The sequence below is a fragment of the Tympanuchus pallidicinctus genome, unplaced genomic scaffold (assembly GCF_026119805.1).
Source record: "Tympanuchus pallidicinctus isolate F22 unplaced genomic scaffold, pur_lepc_1.0 scaffold19, whole genome shotgun sequence".
Taxonomy (NCBI): Eukaryota; Metazoa; Chordata; class Aves; order Galliformes; family Phasianidae; genus Tympanuchus; species Tympanuchus pallidicinctus.
Genome location: NW_026294710.1, coordinates 5944407 through 5966801, shown reverse-complemented (window position 1 = coordinate 5966801; position 22395 = coordinate 5944407). Strand labels below are relative to the sequence as shown.

Sequence of the window (22395 nt, the reverse complement as noted above, 5' to 3'; positions counted from 1 at the left end):
TTTATTAGTTGAAGAAAAGTCTAGAATAAACTTAAATCTCTGTAATACATCTGTAAGAGATTATCTTTGAACTGTGGTGATCATTTTTAGGAGAATTTGGACATGTGTGGTTTAAGAAAACGCTTTCCAGTGTGTCTCACAGATATAAAGTCTCTTCCCCCATTAACATCTCCTTCCCTAATCTTACAGTCAGCGTTGCTTTTTGGACCCGTTGCAGTATCTTTTTTTAGTTAGAAGTACTTTTCATGAGCGCATCATAAAAGGCTACAAAACACCCATAAAATAGGTCTCTTCCAAGGACTCTCCTCAGTAAAAAACAGCCATTAATGTTTTGAATATAGCTGGTGCTATTTCAGGTGTTACCTGAAGAGATGTACAGCTACAGACTAAAAAAGTAAAAATCTGACCCAGTTTGTTTCTAAGAATATTGTGGTTGACTTCAATGGGATCAGTATTTCTAAGTTTTAAGGTAGAAAAGCATTTTGATTGGCAGGAGTAGCATGTTTATCCTAGCATCTTGCTTACCTGAGGAATCACTGTGTACTCAACTCTTCCTGCTTCTTCATCAGTTCACCATCAAAAAGCAAAGTATATTAGTTAAGCATAACCACACCGAATTTGACCACCTTTATCTTTCATAATAGAATATACTAGAAGTACTGACATGTAAATTTGATCATAGATGTCCATGATGCTTTTTCTATCTCTACATGTTGTGTTGAATCTGTCTGTTTCAATTAGGCATAACAACTGTCACATCTTCCAGTCTTTGTCTTTCAGCATGACGCACAGTGGGACTGACACCAGGAAAGATCACCTGCAATTTCTTACTCCTGCAACCAGTTCCTTGCTTTGTGACAAATTACTTTAGAGTGAGGGACTGGAACTGGAAAAAACTTTGCTTACTGATACTGATTTTTTTATTCTTTTATATTTCGATGTTCTGAAGACATTCTTAATGTGTACCAGTGCTAAATATTCCTTAACTCTCAACTGCTTTTTAATCTATGCTGACATCCAGGCCAAACTGTCAGCTCAACTCCTGTTGTCTTTCCTCGCTCTCTAATTTCTTACCTTTTCCCCAAATGTCTCTGCTGCTCTGCGGAGTTCCTCTTTTAACACCTTTCGTCTGATATCTGTAATGGTATTATATTCTTTCATCTTCTTTCCTTTAAATGAACTAGTAGACTCCATTCACCTAGCTTGCTTTCCAGCATTTGGTATCAGTATAAACCACTTGCCAACACTCTTCTTGTGGTCAGTGATGAGAGGTAATTATCTCCAGTCTGATTCATCGAAGGCAAAGGGTGACGTTCATTTACCCCAAAATAGGTGCTTTTATTAGTAGAAATCCCCTAAGATATACAAGGGTACCACTACAGGAATGTGTCGATATTTGTCAGGAGTACACTTCTGAAGGAAGTGTGGTTGTCTCCCTCACTGTGATTTGGTTCATGTGTCAGAATACTGAAATACTGAAATATGAACTGAAATATTTTCAGATGAAACTGAAGTTATTTCTAGGAGTATAAATAATTGACTCCGTACTCTGAGGATACAAACCCAATGCCATTACAGAATGGCAGCTGGAGACCACTTGAAAGACACCATAGAGACAAACACGATATTAAGAGCATATGTTTAGGTCCCTAATCCCACCCTAAAACAAGTAAGATAAATTATTCTGTATAGGTGCCTCTCCTTTGAGTAGAGAAGAATCCTACAAGTTAGCTGTATAGTTTCTAGAAGGCAGTCACATGAAATGAGGTCCATTCCTGGTCACAATTTAGCTGCCTGAGTCAAAGAGAGTGCTTTAAGCAGCAGAAATGACTGTAGGAGACCTTAGGCATTTATGTATTCCTTCAAAAACTTATATATGCGTCTTCTGCTCCTACAAATGCCAAGAGGTAGCACCACTGTATTTGGTACAAATACATAAGTGCTTACCACTGCCCAGGGCCCTCTGGGATGCACAGAATGGGCATCCTCAAACTTTTATCTCTTAAGGACCTCATATTCCATGCACACCTAGCACAAACCAACAGTGTGATGTGCAACACAAAGTGCAGTCATATCTTCTCTCATTCTCATCATAGCCAGAAGTGGAGTCCCTTCTGCATCTCTCCCTACATTTGTGCAAGAAGTTTGGGAAATAGCCCACAAAGGATAAATTGCGAAATGGTGATTTTACTGCTCAGTTTTTTTTTGTCTCTGTCCCCATACATGTAAATTGCTTGAAAATCAGTTTCTTCAAAGCTCTGCAGATAGTCAAATCTGAGGTATACAAACAAGGGAAAGGAGTAAGCATTTTAATATGAAAGTCAGGTGGCCTATAGTGCACTTGGTTTCTCTCTGCCTCGTGTACTCTCCTTTGCTCAAGCTGTTCTATTGAGAACCATCTTGAATGTTATGCATTTGCAATAAAAACCCAAACAAACCCATATGTGCTGTCCCCGAATACACTGAAGCAGCACATTGGTAAATACCCATTTTGAAATGCCTTTCACAATAACGTGCAAATTACATACCTTGCAAGAGTCACAATTTAGAATAGGTTTGCAGTGTTTTCAGAAGACGTTAAAGCTATTACAGTCAGTAAGTGCTTTCTGTATTCCCTTCAGAAATGTTTCAAGAGATTTTCTGAGTGCTTTGTTACTACAAGTAACTTCATCTATGTGCTTTAAACTGGCAGATTGCTAACACCAATCTATCATATTAAAAATCTTGAGTAAAATAATATACTTAATGACAAATAATAATAAGTTAGTACATTGTTAAGCAAGAAAAGCCACACTCCAAGCAATGGTTTTCTTAATACCTGAAAGTATGGACAAATATCCACTGAACTGCTAGAGAGTCTTTGGTGCTGGCACCAAGCTCTAGTGATAATTGGAAATTGGGTTTTGAACAGGCTGCAAAGTACTGAGAGCAGATCTACTAAGCAGATCTAAAAGAGAGGAACGGGAGGTTGAGTCAGAGTTTCTGGGAAGTATTCTGAGCTTCTTTCACTCCATTTAAACCAGCTGAAAAATGTTTTGGGTTTTTTTTTTCATGTAAGTTTATAACTTATTCTAATTGATATGGTAGGACACTGCAATAAGCTATTTCTGGCAAGTGTAAGTGCTTGGTAAAGAAGATTTAAGTTAACTTTCAGTAATTAGTATATTGACTTTTGGCTAGTATAGTCAAATAGTAATCATTTCTGGTGGAGTTTATTTTGACATTATTTTTCAACACTGCAATAAACCTCGGGTCTAAAATTGTACAGCAGCTAATAAATCAGACTGAATTTGCAAATGTTCTGCTATTCTCATGCTCCACCTCTATCTGCCAGAACCAAAGAGATTTTTCATTCACTGCTTTCAAGGTTTCCAGAATTAGGAGGTTGCTGCTGATTTTAAGACATTCTGAGGCATACCTGGTTGGTTTGTCAGCAACCATGTATTAGTTCAGTCATTGTAGCTATTAATCAATATCATGGAAACTGTGTAAGTATAGCCTTTATAAATCTGCCCATTAATTATGAGATATGGTTATTGCTGAGTAATGAAATGGTGGCCAGTGGAAAATGCTGGTGAAGCCACAGCTGTATTTTTCACAGGATGCTTCTGTTGCATCGCTTCATGCTCATTCAGGCAGTGACAACTGTTCTGAACGTTTGTGCATTTGTTCCACAACCGCCTCTGTTATTCCACAACTCATTCATAACTAATCTGCAAATCCTCATTCCCTTCTCCTTCTGGCCTATCTGCAGGACTCCTCAAAGAGCACGCATGGTTAGATGTAGTGGTGAGGCAGGACAGCTTATCCTCTATGCGTTTTACAGGATTTTTAGTGCTTAAGACACATTAAAATGTTCACAGCTTTTGCAGTGGATGTGTGTCAGAGTTACTTTTGCCATTGGTATTAATTTGACCATTTTACTCTTCCTTCTGTCTTCTTATCATTGTTAAAACTTTCCTACCAGGGCTTCTTTTAAATTAGGTTAAAAACTCTTTTGGAGCTAAATGCTGTCTGTAGCTTCTACAGATTCTAATCCATTGCAGATCTGAATATGGAAGAGGCAGAGCAGTAGGACTCAGAGGAGCTGACATCTTCCCTGTGTTGTCCCTGCAGCCTGCCCTGGGACATTCAGACAGCCAACACTACCAAGCCCTCATTCTTCCTCTCATTTTCAGTCTGTCTGGAGAACAAACTTCCTCTTTTGTGTCTCTGCTGTTGGCTAAGCTCAGTTTTAGTCCTTTCTGGAAGACATAAAACAGGAGGTTATAATAGAGTACAATCATAGAATCATTTGAATTGGAAGAGATCTCTTCAAAGGTCATCTAGTCCAACGCGCCTGCAATGAACAGGGACATCTAAAACTAGATCAGGTTGCTCAGAGCCTGGTCCAGTCTTACCTGGAATGCCTCCAAGGACGGGGCTTCAGATTAACCTGAACAACAGTATGGTGTATGGAAAGAGAAGTATCTTTCCAAAGCCTGAAACTCCAAAGCTGGCACAAAGCAGATTGGGAGAGGACCCTGCTGTGTTTACCTCCTCAGTAGCAGAGAAATAGACATACAGAGACAACCACAACGCTGTAAAGCAGGAGCACTTATTTTCTTCTTTTACAGAGAGACACATGGTGGTAGTCAAGTGTTTACTCACTGTAGGAGTGTAGCTGCGCTGGGTACCTGGTTGCTGAGGTGATCCGAACAATTGCCTCTAAGGTGGTTTTGTAGAGATGTTAGAAAATGGAGTTCGTAGAATTATAGAATAGAATCACAGAATCATTAAGGTTGGAAAAGGCCACTAAGATCATCTAGTCCAGCTGTCAGTGCATCCCCACCATGCCCAGTATGCCATGTCCCTCAGAGCCACATCAGCGCTCTTCTCGAACACCTCCAGAGACAGTGATTCCATGTCCTTGGGCAGCCTGTTCCAATACCTCACCACTCTTTCCGAGAAGAAATTTTTCCAAATATCCAATATGAACCTCCCTGGTGCAACTTAAGGCCGTTCCCTCTTGTCCTATTGTTAATTCTGCATTCGTTCAGATAGGGTCGATCTTCAGAAAAGGAAAAGGAGTTCTACCATATGCTGGAGCACCTGTCTGGAAGTACTTGAAGCCCCATTGCAAGTGATTCCATAAATTTCTGTACGAATGATAGAGCAGGTGCGGAGCAAGGGAGCAAGCACAGAGATGTATAAGGAGCAGAGGGGTGATTTTCAAAAGGTACTTTGGTCCTTCTGCTTGCTTTAGATAAAAGTTCTTGTGGATAATTTAAACTTTTGATGAATGAGACAGAAAGTAGAAGAGGAAATAGGGTGTTGTAAGACCTCATCTAGATGAGATACCATCTTCACTCTCTGAAATGCTGCTGCAGACTGAAAGATCATTCTCCTGCTGGAAAAACTGTTGACATTTTTATTTAGTTTTAGTTTTGCATGGAATGGGCACAGTGGACAAAACTGGAAGACAGTAGTCCTCCTGGCTTAATGAAAGCTACATTTACGCTAAAGGGAAACATAGCTGTTTGCTTGTTGTTGCTTTTGGTTTCAACAAAACCCTCAAAGGATGTAATTCAAGCAATTCACACGTTTAAACAATAACACTGAATTGGGCTTATTTTCAGCTTGGCACCTGTCTTTGCAGAAGCCTGGAAACTCATTTCAGGCCTATTCTATAAATGTCACAGGGATATTTTCAGGGCTGGTGAACTGGTCTGTTCTGCTCTCGTGCAGTCTTACGAGGCAAACACCAGCCAGCCAGCTTACAACAGAGTTGGCCATTAGCACTGCTTCTGCCACTGGGTCTTTTGGTGGTTATGGACAATTGCTTGCTGTCTCTGTGACTCCATTTTCCCACCTTTAAAATAGGAGTGATGGCTTTTATTCCCTTTCTAAAGTGCTTTGAGATGCATTTTATATCACAGCAAAAATTCCTAAGTGTAGTTGTATATTCTGCTCTTTCAGAGCTATTGGAAACTATCTGTGAATCGCTGCAACCAGTGGGGGTCCCTGCAGTCATTCAGAATTAGTAGCTGGGAGTCAGTGGCGACTGCACAGACATGCCCATATTCCAGAGTTGCCACTGCAGCTTGTACCGATAGCCCAAGCTGGTGCCTAGCACTGGCACTGCTAATGAGGCACTCGTAGTAGCATGGATCTCAGTGTGTGCTGCTGGCTGCACCCAAGGAGCTGAGAGCAGCCCACGCTGGGCTCCACGCTGCTGCAACAGCATCACTGCTGGTAGCTCCACTAGTTAATTTAAAGCTAGCTCAAGTATGTCTGCACAAGCCGCAGCTAGGCTGTGACTGCGGTATAAAAATAACCCTACAGGAGACCACAGGCAGCCAAATCTTCAGAGAAAGCATCTTACTTACATTTGAAATCAAGCATGGGCAGATGGCATTGTTTCAAATTTGCTTTACCTTTGGTTTGTTGTTCTTCATATTCTGCAGATGCAGCCATGTTCCTAAAATAGGTGGAGATTTCATTTTTCCTCTTCACCTGTCACAAATGGTGTTTCAGACTAGGATGTGCTTAAAATAGGAATTTAAATACCTCAATTTTCATTTTGTTTGCCATTTTAACCGTGCATGATGCTCACCTCCTTTTTTTTTCATCCAAAGTGGGTAGGAAGACTTAATATTGTGACAATAATGCTGAGCAGTAAGTACTATCACTGTTTTCAGAGATGGAGAAATCAAGGCAGAGGAAAAAAATTACCTGCCAAGGCTTAAACAGTGAGTTAAGGCGTGAGAAAGGGCTGGTACTATGCATTTATTTTTCCCTGGGGGAACCAGTGCTGTTTGGACCACGTGGACTGTATCAGTCAGCAACTCACCAATTAACCATTGCATCCTAAGCCATTTTTTGCCAGGCCCCCAATTTTTCTACACCTTATGCTAATGTTTATAAGAGAGGTCTTAAGTATACTTTACAATGACATAGCAAATTAATAATAACCTAAATAATTCAGTACTATATAAATTGTATGGAACAAGCATCCTCCTAGGGTGTATCATATAAATAAAACATGGGTTAGAATGGACTGTGAATGATGGTATTGTAAGAAAAGCATCTCAAAACATAAAGGAGTAATGATCACATCCTTTTCTGTTTTATAATCTTCCTTCTTTAACATACTTTAGAAAAAAAAAAAAAAAAAAAAAGGTTCCAAAATCCAAATGCTTATGCTAAAGGTATACATTGAAAAAATCTTGGTTTAAGTCTCATTAGGTGTGTTAAGTGTCAATTCATTTGACAAAATTATCTCTTAGAAAACAGTTCGCATCAGTTCAGTGCTATTTCATGGCTGATTCCTCAAAGATCTATTCAGAGTATAGAAAGAAGCCACATGATTCATTCAGCTTGTGCATATCTTTTTTATCTCGATAGAAGGATTATCTATGAAGAGATAAAGGTTTGTTAAACAAAGTATCATTAATCACTCTGTCCGGAAACATAGTCTTTGCAGGAACATGCCGTAATTTGCATTACTTTCGCTATGCCTTGCCAGTGCTGCTGGTGAGAAATAAGAAACCTGCATTTATGAAAAGGACAGGTTTAAGATGAAAATAATTCTATCCGAAAACTATGAGATTGGTACAGAATCCTGCCGCCTGCACTCATTCAACGGGAGAACACTGTATTTGTAATAAATTCCTTTTGCTCTGGATGAGTTCTGCATTTTCAATGAGGTTAACTTGGCAACATTCTAGTTGATTTTAATAAAAATAGCTGCTTTGAGGACAGGGAGCTGAGGTTGCCAAATTTACAGCTGCCTTGCACAATTACTCTTACACCTCCTTCAGGGCTACTTAGAACCAGTAAGCAAATTAAGTGTATCGATTGCAATTTTGTTGGACTAACCCTTTTTTCTTAAGGAATAAACTTGATTCCTTTCAGTATGTGTCTGCTCAGAGTGATCTCTTTTCTTTTCAGCCATAACACAAAGACAACATCATGGCTGGATCCACGACTTGCGAAAAAGGCTAAACCTCCAGAAGAGTGCAAAGAAAATGGTAGGTTATTAAGTTTTCGTTGCTGCTCAGAGGGGATTTGCCTTTGTGTGTGTGTCTCTCTCTTAGTTCTTACAAAAATCAGGCATTTGGGGGAATGATGAAAGGTGTTTAATTGCTGCTTTGGTTACAAGCCATAAGTGATACCAGTTCTCAGTGTGCCATGTGTTTCTGCTTTTTATTCCCCTTTCTGATGCTATCCAAAGCTGAGGATCACAAGTGTGTTTTCTGCCTGTTGTGTGTGTGTGACTCCGGGACTGACCCTCTCCCTCATCTCCTACGGAGAACTTTGGTCTGCAGAACAGAATCCCTTTTCAGATTCTGAGCTTTTAATCTACAGGCGATTCAATGCATAAGGGAAGCTAGCAGCACCGTGGGAATATGAATATTGTTTGATTTGTACTTAAAGGTACAGTGCTATGCTGTTTAGTAGCCAATTTAAACAAAATAGCGTCTGATAAAGCACCGTGTGGGAGGGAGAAAATAGATCTGTGTCTGTCCGAGTTTGTGACTGCATTTGGGGGTACTGTGTTGTTAAGGGTTTTAAATTTATCAGTGTAAATAGTATGGGGATGCTTAGAGAGCTGTGGCTGAAATGCAGGAGAGATGAGTTGTATATCGACTAACTCAACGAGAGAGATGGAATACACATCTCCTCAAACTATTGCTTATGCACTCAGTATGATTTTTATTTTTCCTCTAGTAAAGTTTCAGGGATCAGAATCATTTAATAAAGCCAAATTAAATATGCACAGTGATGGATCTTTTTTCTGAGGAATTTTATTTTACTGTTTAATACTTCAGTGTAAATTAAATGAGCCAGTTAAGAAGGAATGATTTCTAAAGAATGCTTCTTGTTTTGCTAGTATGAGATATAGACAATTAGATGCATGCATGCTATTTACATTATCTCAAAGCATTTTGGTATTTTAAACTGACTAATAGGCTTTCTTATACTGCGTCTGATTTATTTTAAATTTTCTAAAATGCATTACATTGTTTAATGTAGATATTATTAATCAAAAGAAAACAGTGCAATTTAGGGCTGATAAAGTGTCACTGAAGAGTTGCTGGTTGTGTGAAATTTAGGGGCAATGATTTGGTATAAACTGTTCCATTTTTGCAGATGACTTCTTTTTTGAAAGGCTGCTTTTTCTAAAAATCCCTTCTTTATTTCAGCAGTAATTCTGACGTTCTCTTCTGACATCAGAAATTACATGTCTGAATGATTTTGTAATGCTTATTCCAGCACTTACAACACTAGTCCCTGGAGTAAATTCTGTTCTGAAAAGAAGTGTTACTGAAACAAAACAGGGGCACAGGAGTTCTGTATTATAAATCTCTCTAATTACATATATGAAGGAATACACACAGAAAAAAACAGGAGAAAAATCCAGCTATATTTATAAAGTAACGTACCACATTACTTGGAGTAAATGTGTGTTGCTTTTGCTTTTTCTTTCTTATAACTGTTATATTGAGATCACAAAAAATTCTGAAAATAGCAGTGTTTGATATAATTTTAAATGAAGATCAATGCATTAAAAAATAGCATTATCTTACAGATATTTGACTACTAGATTATTGAATGAGGATAGTGTTCTGGGTCATGCTGTACTTTAAAGTTACTCACCTCATTAATGCAAAGTACCTGAAGTGAAGCTTGAAAGAGTACGAAGAGGTCTTGTATTCTTATAGAGGTTGTTCTTGCAATGTCCTCCTCTTTTCCTAAAGCTCTTCAGTTGCTCAAAAATTGCTGCTGTGGTTTTCTGGTGTTTGGTTGTTTGCTTGTATTTATTTATTTTTTTTTAAATGTCCAATACCTGCAGAAGAAAGTCTCTTGAAAATGCTTTAAAATGACTATACCTTGCTCTGAGATCCTCCACCATGGTGCTTGTTATAGCACACAGGGGTATGGAATTTTAAATTAGGTTTAATATCAGGTCAAGAAGTAATACATTTAAGTATGACTTGGTTATCTTATTTATCCCAAACATCTTTTCTGTTACATTTCATGATTTATTATGGCACATTTTTACTAAGAGATAGAAAAATTTAGAACATGCTGAGATAGGAAATGATAGTTAACGTCCTTCCGTATCGCTATCTGCATAGCTTGTGTTGTCATTACAGTTCTTTTGCAATATTTGAAACTTGTATTGATTCCCTGAGATATACTATTATGCTCTTATCACCTATCAGATCTTGCTGTCAAGTTTTCATCTGAACAACCCAACTTTCATATTCTCTTGCTGTGCAAATCCTGCCAAATCCTTCTTCATTCTGCCACCAGCACACCAGCTCCACCCCGACAAAGTCTGAGCAGTGTTTAATATTTGAGTCTTCCTGATGTTTTGGTCTAACAGTACTGAAGGCCCCCTCTGCTCCAAGCATCTCCTCTCCTCTACTTTCAGCTCTTCAATGTTCTTTTGCCAAAAACTAATTCTCCACATTCCCCAGCATTCCATACGTGCAAATCTTGGTGCTCATTCACTTCTATTTGAAAGTCTGAACTAACTTTCCAGCACATCCTTCCTCTCGGAAGAAAATTTGACATCTTTTCCAAGACACTGACAAGCTCTACCATGTTAAGCTTTCTCTGCCTTCATGCTGTGAACTCCTTCTGTTTTTCTTTAATGACAGACACTGCTCTTACCCCCTTTGTAGGTCAGGAGGTTTTAGGGGCTGATTTTTATTTCTGTCTCTGTCATGACCTTCTGAGTGAGTTTCGGCAAATTACTTTGACTTTTTCTCCATCAGATCTACTTAGATAGTAGTTCTCTGAAGCAACACTGCCTCTTTCTTTGTTTGTATGGTGCTTGAATTTCGTAACAGCAGGAAAGAGAAATGGCTGGCAATGCAAACTGGAATATTTTACACATTTCTGGTATCTTTTCTCTCCTAAAAACCAGAACTAAAAAATTTGATTTGTCTGATTAGAATACTTCCTTTAAATTTTTTCTAGGTTTTTTTTTTTTTTTTTTTTTTTTTTTTTTTCACATGAAAAATCATAGAATAATAGAATGGTTGACCAGTATTTGTCTGCAGATAAACGTAGTTCTGCATGCTGTAAGCCAGATTCCCTGGTTGCTACATTTTACATATAATTATAACACATAGCAGACTTCTCAGATGTGCATTCTTACAGCTATGTTGTGTGAATGGTCTGCTAACAGAGTCTGTTCTTTGGGAAAGAATATGGAAAAGAAGTACAAGTCCCATAAGGCAATAAAATGTAGTCTAATGTGGAAATGAAGAAATGAAGTAATTTAATTTTTCAAATTCTTTAATCCATTTCAGGAAAAATTCCATTCTGGAGAAAATTGGGGATTAAACATCTGCGGAAATTTCCTGAGATCTGAAAATCACATTTCATTTAGTTCATTTCTAATCCACTCCAATCGATAGTAGTCTCTATCACTCTTGCTTTTTATGCCAACCTCCTATCACCTAGAGTCAAAACTATAAATAAAGCTTTGATTTCACCTATTATCATCTGTCATGTGCCTTTCCATCTACTCTACACCCACAAACTTGACTGAAAAAGAGCGATGTTTATTTAGGAGAGTGGAGTTGCCTTTTGACTTCATTGACTGTGCATACCAGCTCTATTTTAACAATGAAGGGGCCCAGAGATGTGGTTCAGGCATAAATACCTAGTACTTTCAACTTCCGTATACCCGTACTTTGCCACTTTAGGCCATGTAGGACTTTTCACCCTAGCCAAAGAGTTTTCTCTCACTGCTTAGTGAGGTACATGTGGTACCATGCAGATAGCCATGAATTCAAGAACTCAGTTCTTCTTCCATCTTCAAGACCAACTTCATCACATTGATCGATCATCTCTAAACATCTCAGATCCTAATCTCCCTTTCTCCAATTTAAAAAAAAAAAAAAAGAAAGAAAGAAAACTGGTGATTTTTTAATCGTTATTATATAACTGTTTTTTTAATTCTTGATATATTTAGTATGCCAGAAAACAAAACAAAATAAAAAACTTGAAGGTGAATGTTAAATTCCAAATCAAAAGGATGGCCTCTGATTAGGCTATCTGTAACCTCAAAGTAGTAACTGTCTTACAACAGCAGGAAGCATTCACATGAGTACACAGGCCTACTTTTCCTTACTTTTTTCTAAAAATTTATGTAGTACATTTTTAGCTGGAAACATTTCATGTGAGACACAGGAGCACGTTTTTTCTTTGTTGACCTCTTTAGAAGGTCTTAAGAATTAAGAAAAAAAAAATTATAATATGATTTTGTGTTATCAGTGCCTTATTGCTAAGAAATAGTTCTTTCTCAAGATCTCACAATTTAACATACAGTCCCACTTTGTGTTGCTGGTCTAAGCTACTGCCTTGCCAGTTTTTGCATACCCCTGCATACTAATACTAGAAATAACTGAAATCCTGCAGTTAGTCTGCAGCTGACCGTTTTGCTTGTTTCCAGTAGGTGTTCTTCCTCTCTGAACCATCTAACTCTGGTAGAAAGACAGATTTTCAGAGATGGAAGAAAGTTTATATGGGCAACTCTGACTCTGTTGTTATATCTCCACAAATGCAAAACAGAAATACTACACAAGTATTTTCTCAAATGTCACCAGGCTTTGTTAAAATTAGTAATTTTTCATATCATTAAAAAAAAACAAGAAACAACGCCAAAATCTAGGACTTTCTCACCTTATTTAGATTTAATACATCCCATATTTCTTCAAGAAGTCAAACCACATAACAAACATTTTTTTTTTCCTATTTCTCAGATTTCTTTTACTATCTCTGCCATGATTAAGCTACAAAATGTCTATGTTTGCATACACCTCCTTCCTTTTAGCAAGTACAAGTGGCTCTACTGTTAAATCTATGCAGAACTCTACAGAAATTACCACTCAAAGTAAATCACAAGCATAATAAGAAGTTATTTGTCATTGTTTACCTGATTCTTCATCATCATGTTGTAAGATGTCATCTCCTTATATTTGCATTTTGTAGATGCACTTGAGGTGTGCTGTTTTTATGGGTGAAGCATTACTTCTTGATTCTTACATCTCTTTTCACTGGCCACCAACATGTGAACTTCTGTCTTGTATGGATACTGTTTGTGCATTCCAGTGCCCACTAGTGGCGGTGTGTAGTAGCTAAATACTCATCTGCAGATAAGTTTTCATTTTGCCAAAGCAATAGTAACCTTGCATTTGAAACCAAATTTCTGTTTTCTGGTAAAAAGAAGTTGGGGCCTTTCTGGTGGGTTGCGCTGCATCTGTAGCAGAGATTTACATGTGGGACTTGTGCAAAACAGTTCAGGTAAGGGAAGACAGTGAAAGGAGGAGGAAATGCCATACCATGCTGTTTAGGCAAAGCATCAGCAAGACATCTTACAGCTACAAATCAAGCCCTCATTTCTGTTGAATGAATGGAGCCCAGTATGAGCTGAGAGAGGACGCTAGGAAGCTTTTGGGCTTTTTAAGAGCTCTGTGACCCTGAATACTGTCTCTTTCAATATGATATTATGCTTGTTGCTTCTCTCTAATTTTTCTCTCTGTGAGTTGTAAAAGTCTTTTAATTTTATTTTTTTTCTTTGCACGTTTGTGGGGTTATTTTTGTTTTGCTTTCTTTTGTTGCTTTTTTGTTTGTTTTTGTTTGTTTGTTTGTTTTTTAAGTTGGTTCTGAAAACTTCCTTTAGGATTCTCTGGTATTTTCTATCAGAAAGCCTGAGCAGCTCCTGAGCCAGGGGACTAGGCTGTGATCTCACATCTTTAGCAGCACACTGCAGTCTATTTATTTTATTTATAAAATTATTTTTATTTCTGACAGTCTTTTGAGGTCACTTTTTCTTTCTGTGGGAGAACATCATAAAAATTCTATCAGAAAAAGTAATGATCACATAGTGTCAAAAATCAGTCAGTTACCAGAAGATGAGTAAATCAAAACATAAAAAGATCAATAGCCAAAATACATCATTCTGACAAAGATTTTGCCTAACTTAAGAAGAAACAGCCTCAGTTCTTCCGAGATTACCTTATGTCATTCCATCCACTTCCAGCCTCCCTGTTCTCCCACTCTCCCAGGCTCTCCCAAGACTTTGTGGGTTCCTCAAATTCCAGGACAGCCTGCAGGTTCTGAGCAGGTTGGGCCGGGCCATCTGCTGTGCTCCCAGTGTAACGTCCTGGGTGCAGGAGCACCTATAAGGCATCTTCCCCTTCACATTTGCTGATTTTTACATATCATTTAATGTGTTTATCTGTGAGACATCTGTGACTCAGCTAACTTTAGTTGAAAACTAGTGATAGATTCAGACTTCAACAGACAGACAGTATGAACACACACAGAGTTCATTTGCCTCAGACACCAAAGTGGAAAGAGATACCAGCTTTGGAAAAGTGTTTTTTTACTTGATCACCATAAAAATTCCTAGAATTATACATGTCATGATTGATATCTAATGTTAAGCAGTAGTTGCATTATGTGTTAAATGGTACCATTTGTTCCATTACAATCAAGGGTCTACCAGCATTTTTATTTTAAACCCTATTTCCAGAGAATTATATTTGGTGTTGGTGAGGAGAGTCTCTTTTTTCAACTTCGAACTGGCATAGATTGTTGTCTTTAAATTCTGGGATGTTGTTGGTTATTAAATAGGTCAGCATATTAAATAATGTTTTTATGTGGAATGATACATCACGATATGTAAAAAGGCCTCCACCTATTTTGTTAGCAGTGCATATGGGCGCTTTTTCAGGAAAACTGCCTTGGAGAATTTTAGCTCAGTGTTCCTTTAAAACATACAACTAAGCTACAGATGATAGGATTGCTAAATAAAGGCCACAGCGCCTGTTTCTAACAGTTTTCTGTACATAGTATGCGACAGCCCTGCAATTCACAAAAAGCTAGTTAACCTCTGTTACGTTTTATTGTGGTTTTTTGTCCTCATTTAATAAAGAATAGCTGTCTACTGCATTGAAAGACTTTCTGTGTAGTCATCTGTCCATCTCATAAGAAAGTGCAGAGATATCCAAAATGAGTTTAACTCTTCACTGTAGCTATTTGGAGGCTGTAGTCTAAATATGACCTGGTATTTTCCATGGAAAATACAGAACTGTTTTGTCTCGATATGTACACATTAAGTAATTGCCATCAAGAGAGGAAGTTTGGGATGAATGACAGATGTCCAAAGGAGTTCCTCTCCGTGAAGGGAAAAGCAGGGATTTCCCCGTTGTAAGGGATCAGGTACTTGCTGCAGCATCTGATAAGTGATGATCTGGTGCCTGAAAGGGAATCTAGATCTCTTGTTGGGTATTTATCCATGGGTAGAGGATGGAGTACAAATGATGAGCCACTGTAGAGACAGAGACAGCTGAAGACAGAGGTTGATCACTTGCTTGCGTCTTAAATATTGATCCAGAGCTCAGTGAAATATTAAAGGCTCTGAAGTTTTTCCTCTGCTTATCAGCCAGAGCATGACCTCCTCTGCACATTCTCTTGAGGTTGCTGCTTATCCATGAAAAAAATGTTAGGAGACCTATTTTTTTTTATTTTAAAACACATAAACTTTCTCTATTACAACTTGGTAAAGATACTGTGCTGTAAGTGTGAGAAATATGTTTAGTAAGCTCCTCTGCCAGATGGAGTGCAGAATATAGTGTCATATTAATCAATCCAGAGAGAAAATATAAGAGCAACACAGAGCATGACATTGTCCCTAGACATTTTAACCTCCTCCTCTGGGATGGGTTGAGTTGCTGTGCCAAGAACTGTTGGTTTTTTTCCAAAGGGCAAGTAGGCAGTGCTTGCAGGGTTCAGCTGAGAGCGCCATGCACAGATGAGTAATTTTGCTGCAAATTTTTAAAACTGCTCTGCAAATGCTTTTTAATTTAGGCATCAAAACCCTTCCTACTGAGTCACTTTTGGGTAGAGACTGCCCATCACACACTCCTGCCTGGTGGCTTTGTGATACGAACAAATGACTAGGAATTAGGAAATTGATTGACAGACTACTGAATTCACTTTCAGTTGTGACTTAAATCCAGGTGTTTCCAGATGATAAGAATACTGCACCTTTAAACCACAGAATTAGTACTCTATTTTGCAATGTACTAACCCTTTTTTTAAGCAGCATTTAATGCCATCAGTTTTGTAATGGATCTGTAATTACTTGTAATAATATTGATCACAATAAGTTTTTATGCTATTTAAGTACATGCTTTTTTTTCAAGTTGCTTTTTAAGATCTGAATCTACTAAATAATAAGAGGAAATCTCTTGAATATTTCTAACCATTTGAAAGGCATTTTGTGCTGGCAATGCCAGCTGGAAATTCATTGACTGAAAAAAAAAGCCTTCAGTGAAGTCACAGTAATGATAATAAAAATAAGAATGGGGGGTTCTTCATTAGTGGTTTTTGTTTTCCTGGGAGTTCAGAAGATACTTCACTGGACAATCTGGGTGCAGTGACACATATTCTGAGAGAAAATCTTGTTCATCCTTGAGTAACACTGAGGACAGAGGAGCCGTCCACATGTCCATACTTTGGTTGCCCATGCCTTGGGGCCAGCCCTAGGCAACCTGCTGGAATCTCTCCAGAAGAAGCCTGAGGTGCAGGAGTGCTTCCTTGAAGCTTGCTTGTCAGTGTGATAGATAAGTCCTTTAAGTTGTAATGGACTATTAAGTATTGCGTTGCTTTCAGAGCCATTACAGTTTCTCATTATAGCAGATATACAAATCCCTGTGGAGTATTAACCTTAATCTTAAATAGAGCTAATAATTGCAAGGAGACAAGAATGAATAAAAGTAAGAAAGAATGTCTATTTTCTCTGACTGTTTAGCTAGTACTTGGCTGTTGTGTGCTCAGCGCTCCCACTACTCACCTAGATTGTGTGTTCAAGTGGGGAGATCACTATGACCCACAGAGTCCTTGCCTGAACAGGTACTGTCTGACAGCAACTTGCAGAGACAAGATTTTCTCATGGTCTTAGATATGGAAAAGCACAGGCTTTCATTCAAATTAGTTCATGACATTACGAAAAGAAATCCATTCAAGTTTCAGTGTTTTATGAACTGGTGTTTTGTAAGCACATCATTTGTGTGGCTGGGAAACTTGCTTGTAAGACACTCTGAGATTTTGAGCTATGAAGTTATATTGCTGATATATCGTTCCCTTAAGGTTTAAATGTTTATTAAAGCATTTAGCATAAATATCCAGTGTAAAGAGTGCAGTACATTCATTAGTGATATAAAATGTAATGAACATTTATTTTAAATTGCAATAGGTTTGATTTGTAAAACTTTTGCAAATTATTATTTGCTTTCAGAATAAAATAAACACATTTACCAATGATGAACTTCTAAACATGGCCTGAAAGCTGAAGCTAGCATGTTAATGCAGCTTGAACTACTGAAATAGGACCAAGGCTACATGACCACCACAAAATGGGTATTTTGAGTGGCGAAATGAATGGCAGTTTGAGTTTCTGCTGGTTCCACTGGAGCTCCTCACATTCAGTTTCTAATAGCATCCCTTTTTCACTTTGCTGCCAAGTTAACTAGCTAAGCTTAAGTAGTTTTTAGCTGGAATGCATAATGAAATTTAGAAAAGGAGGGAGAGGGATTTTTAAGCTCATCTGGAAAAACAGGGACAGAAGTTTAACAATTCACATTTTAACGAGCTATAAATTGGATTGCACTCACCACTGAAGCACATAGCAAATCTCTTGCTGACTGCATGAGATTGATTTTTGCCACCAAATACAAATATTACTTGGTGGATGCTCCAAACTGGAAAATTCCTAGAGATACTCATTTCACATAGAAAAGAATTCATAAAGTTGTATTTAGCAAAGATTTTGCTAAGTTTGTAAGGCCTTAGTGCAAATGAAGATCAGAAATTTCTTCTGAAATATTATTTAATCGTAAATAGAAATCAGACTACGTGATTTTTAATCCTATTCTCTCTATAGCCTTAATCCTTCAGTCCTTGGCCTCTAAATGGCAATGAAGCATGATATGTTAAACAAAGTAGACTTGTGGGATCATACTCATTACAATATGACCGTCTAGCCACATTTTTATTGTTTCTCCTTCCTCTGGCTTTTTTATGAAATCTCTTGTTTTTAACAGAGATCATTAATTAAAAAGGAATAGCAATCTTCTCCTTTTTAAAAATTAATCTTCATAATGGCCTTATTTTAAATTTCTTCCAGAAGGTCAGCAATCTCACTGCATCTAAAGTAGAAAGTGATTTGATGTTCTTGACTGGAAAGTTTGCCTTGTTGTACTGACTTGTTGATAATTTCCAGGCAACCAGTTCAAAGCGTATTGTTACTACAGAGGAAATCGAATGGCTCACTAATAACTCTAATAACACTCACTGTTTTTCAGATTCCTTAAAAGGGAGGTTATTTTTCATTTTTTCAACATTCTTTGATTGCTCTTTGCATATAACACAATGTATCTACAGACTAGTGAGGATGAAAGCAAAGTTCTCTGTGCATTAGCAATTGAGTTTCACAAAATACACAGATACCACAGAGTTTGTCTTGAGATTGTCCCCCTCTACTCAGTTCTTGTGAGGCTCCATCTGGACTACTGCATCCAGGCCTGGGGCACCCAGCACAAGAAAGACATGGATCTCTTGGAATGAGTCCAGAGGAGAACCACTAACATGATCAGAGGGCTGTAGCACCTCTCCTATGAGAAAAGGTTGAGGGAACTGGGCTAGTTTAGCTTGGAGAAGAGAAGGCTCCGTGGAGACCTCATTGTGGCCTTCTAGCACTTGAAGGGGCATATAAACAGGAGGGGGAACAGCTCTTTATGAGGGTGCATAGAGATAGGACAAAGGGGAATGGTCTTGAACTAGGACAGCCCCATCCCTGGTGGCATTCAAGGCCAGGCTGGATGTGGCTCTGAGAAGCCTGGTCTGATGGTTGGCAACCCTGTGTATAGCAGAGGGGTTGAAACTAGATGATCTTTAAGGTCTTTTTCAATCCAGGCCATTCTGTGACCTAAAATTCACTGTATTTACAGCTTCCTGTCTCCCATGGTTGTTGTTTTTTTTCCTTTTCTTTTTCTTTCTTTCTTTATTTTTATATGTATATGTATATGTATATGTATATGTATATGTATATGTATATGTATATGTATATGTATATGTATATGTATATGTATATGTATATGTAAAACATGCTTTACAAAAGGTCTCAGTAATCTGGCTTTTTTAAGTTCTGTGCTTTGACTCCAGACCAGTCTCCTCAAAGTGAGTGCTGGAGTCCTTGTTAAGTAGAACTGGAAAAATCTGTCTAAGCACAGATGTCCTGTATTTAAGTTTTGACAGATAAAACAGCACTTTACCTGTCTTTCCTGACAGATGTCCCGCAAACCCAGTGGCTGATAAGCACTGTTTGTATGAAACAAAAAATATAGTGGTACAATTTCAAGCTTTCCTCCCAAGTGGAAGGAAGATGTAGGTGTTTAGTATGTGGATTGTGGCTGCTGCAAAACAATTGGGAACAGCAGAACTGTATTTTCAGTATTCATACTGGAAGGCTTTGGAATAGTGACTATAAAATGTGAAAAAGCATAAAAGCATAGATGTGTAAAATTCAATGCAGACTGCATAAAAAGAGATTTAGATTTGTGATGCTTTAAAATACTGAAACTGTTTCAGCACAGAAATATAAAAAGAAAGAAAAACTCCCCAGATCTGAGAAAATCACTGAGTCCAGTGAAGGTGGGGGTAAAGGACTGGTGTGTCCAAGCAGATGCAGTCATCACCGAGAAATTTTTAAATCTACTTAAATTATACAGACTACTGTCTAATGTTTAATCAAAATAATTATTTCTGATTGCACATTGTGGTGAAACATTACATTTTTGTTGCCTATGAAACTGTGAAAATGAAGAACAGATACATTTTTCTTCTTTCCAGCTGGATTTCTTTAATGTAATTTCTCTTACGTACACCCTGATTTCTCCATTTTATTTTTTTTTCATATGCAATTTGTAATTGTAGCATATCTTTTTTATTATAAAGCATACTCTTGTGACGTGAAGGTTTTCCCTTAAAGAACATCATTCTACACTTTTTACTCCTTTAAGAAAATTTCAGTGATTCCAGTTTTCCTGTTATGGAAATAGAAAAGCTCCATTCATTTGGGTCCATGTGAAAGATGAGGATGGACCCCTTGTCTGCTTTAAAAGAATAACAGCTTTAAATAAAAAGAGGGTAGATTTAGATCAGATATGAGAGAAATTCTTCCTCACAAGGGTGGAGAGGCACTGGAACAGGCTGCTCAGAGGTGTGGATGCCATATCCCTGGAAGTGTTTAAGGCCAGATTGGATGGGGCTTTGAGAAACCTGGTCTTATTATATCTGGACATTCTGTTCTGTCTGTACAAAAAGCACCCAAAATAATTGAGTATCGATTTCAAAATTAAACAGTTCTAGACATACTGTAATAGCCTCTGATAGATCCATCACAGTTGTGCTTTCATGAACATGAAAGTGTTAGCCACTGCTCACACAAGATGGAGTGATTTTCATATTGCGACTTTTGCTACCATCAATTTTCACCATTATAAACATGGTGAAGAAGGTCAGACATGGCAATTTCTGAACTGATGTATTCTGTATACTTAAACACTCATCTTTAAAGGGTTCCCCTAATTCCCTTAATTTGGCTAGAAGAATCATGCCATTTCTTTCTGGTTTGGCTGCAGAACAGGGAAAGCTCTAGCCCATTAGTTGTTTTGGAGGGGCAGAGGAAGCAATTTTGTAGAATTTTCAGTCTCATCTTTTTCAGTGTGTTTAATAGGGGTCTTTAGGCTATAGGCTGTTGCCAGTTATAGCCTCCATTGGTGTTCACTAAAACTGCCATATATTTTTGGTGGTCCACTTTGTAAAAAGCAACTTATCAGTGTCTTTTCTGTTCCTCATTTGTCTGTGGCTGATTTCTGTGTCATGATATTTCTACTTGGGCATTTTGTCACTACCACTATCTGAACTATTTTGCCTCTTCACAACTCAGAGAATATGACTGTATTTGGAAGGTGTACATTAACACGTAAGACAGAGCACAGGTGCTCTGATGAGTACTGAGAAAGATACAGAAATATCTTAAACTTTATGACTACCCAACTATTAAAAGACATATTTGTTTGTTACAAAAGAGGCTTTCAAATTTGCTTGAACTTTGAGTTTTATCCCCTTTATATTTTCGTTTTTCAAATGTGTGAAGCATTTTGTGACCTTATTTCTTCTCTTAAACTTCTTCTCATGCTTCCCTATGATACCTGGTTAGCATATATCTTCATAGTGCATTTGACATCTATCAAATAGTACAGATTATTCATTAAATGTAGGTGTTAATTTTTGAGAAGTCAAATTTTATTTTTGGATTTCTGCTGGTCCAGTGTTCTCTTTTGTTTTGCTGGCTGAAATGGAATCAAATACATACTTTTAAAAGAGTAGACATTAGCCTAGTAAGAAGTAAAAGAAAACCTTTTTTTCCCCCAAGTATTAATCCTGACAGCTGTGAAAAAAGAACTGAAGTATCTCTTCAGTCTGTACCATCACTAGGTAAGAATAAGAAGAACTGCAATGAATTAATGTTAATATGGGAAGGCAATAAACATACTTTCATGTATTACTCAAGCATCTGTAATAATGAGTGATGTCTGTACGAGAGAATAGATAGCTTGAAAAACTGACTGACAAATCATATTGATCAATTTTTATGCTAATATTGTAAAAATCATGCAAATTATTTTTTTAAAGAATCCCAGATAGACTATCCATTAATGAAAAGAGGCACGGTGATGCTCCAAAACCCACTGAATGGCTTTTGTTGAAATCCAGTTGGTGGAAAGATATTTCATCTGCAAGGAGGTTTGCCTTCTCAGCATAGGCTCCAGTTATTGATCGACTTGAAGGGTTTCCTATTCAGATGAGGAGCGTGCTTTTGGAGATTTTGTTTATGCAACAACCAATATTGCAATTATGTCTTTATGAATATTCATTCCAGAGAGAACAATGGATATTCTGATGGCAGAAAATTTGTGTTCAAACACTGTTTATTCTGGACTGTGTACATATTCATGATAAGTTTTCCCTCTTTCACTTCTAATGGATTTTCAAAGAGTGTGACAGCAGTCATTGACAATTACATCATGTCTCATAGCCAAACTGCATGTGTGCTGGCTTTCTTCCCATGATTATTGGGATGCTTAATAACAAACAAAAAATCAATACAGACAAACATTTCTCTGCCATCCATAATGTCTGAGATACTGTTCTACTTATATTTCCTTTGTTTCTTCTTCAGATTCACAAAAATTTAATAGCTTTTTCTCTCTTCTGAATGTTCTCACTGATGATCTGGCTGGTAGAAAGGCCATCTAG

The 22395-nt window shown here is 37.7% G+C and overlaps 1 protein-coding gene across 7 annotated transcripts in view; it reads left to right on the top strand.

Moving 5' to 3' along the window:
• The window catches only part of MAGI2 (membrane associated guanylate kinase, WW and PDZ domain containing 2), a 699053-nt gene that overhangs the window by 468736 nt on the left and 207922 nt on the right, over positions 1 to 22395 (top strand). For all 7 annotated transcript variants that reach the window (XM_052680840.1, XM_052680841.1, XM_052680839.1 and 4 more), the window contains one exon: positions 7933 to 8012. In XM_052680840.1, coding sequence (XP_052536800.1) covers positions 7933 to 8012 — 80 coding nt within the window. The remainder of the gene's footprint in view (positions 1 to 7932; positions 8013 to 22395) is intronic.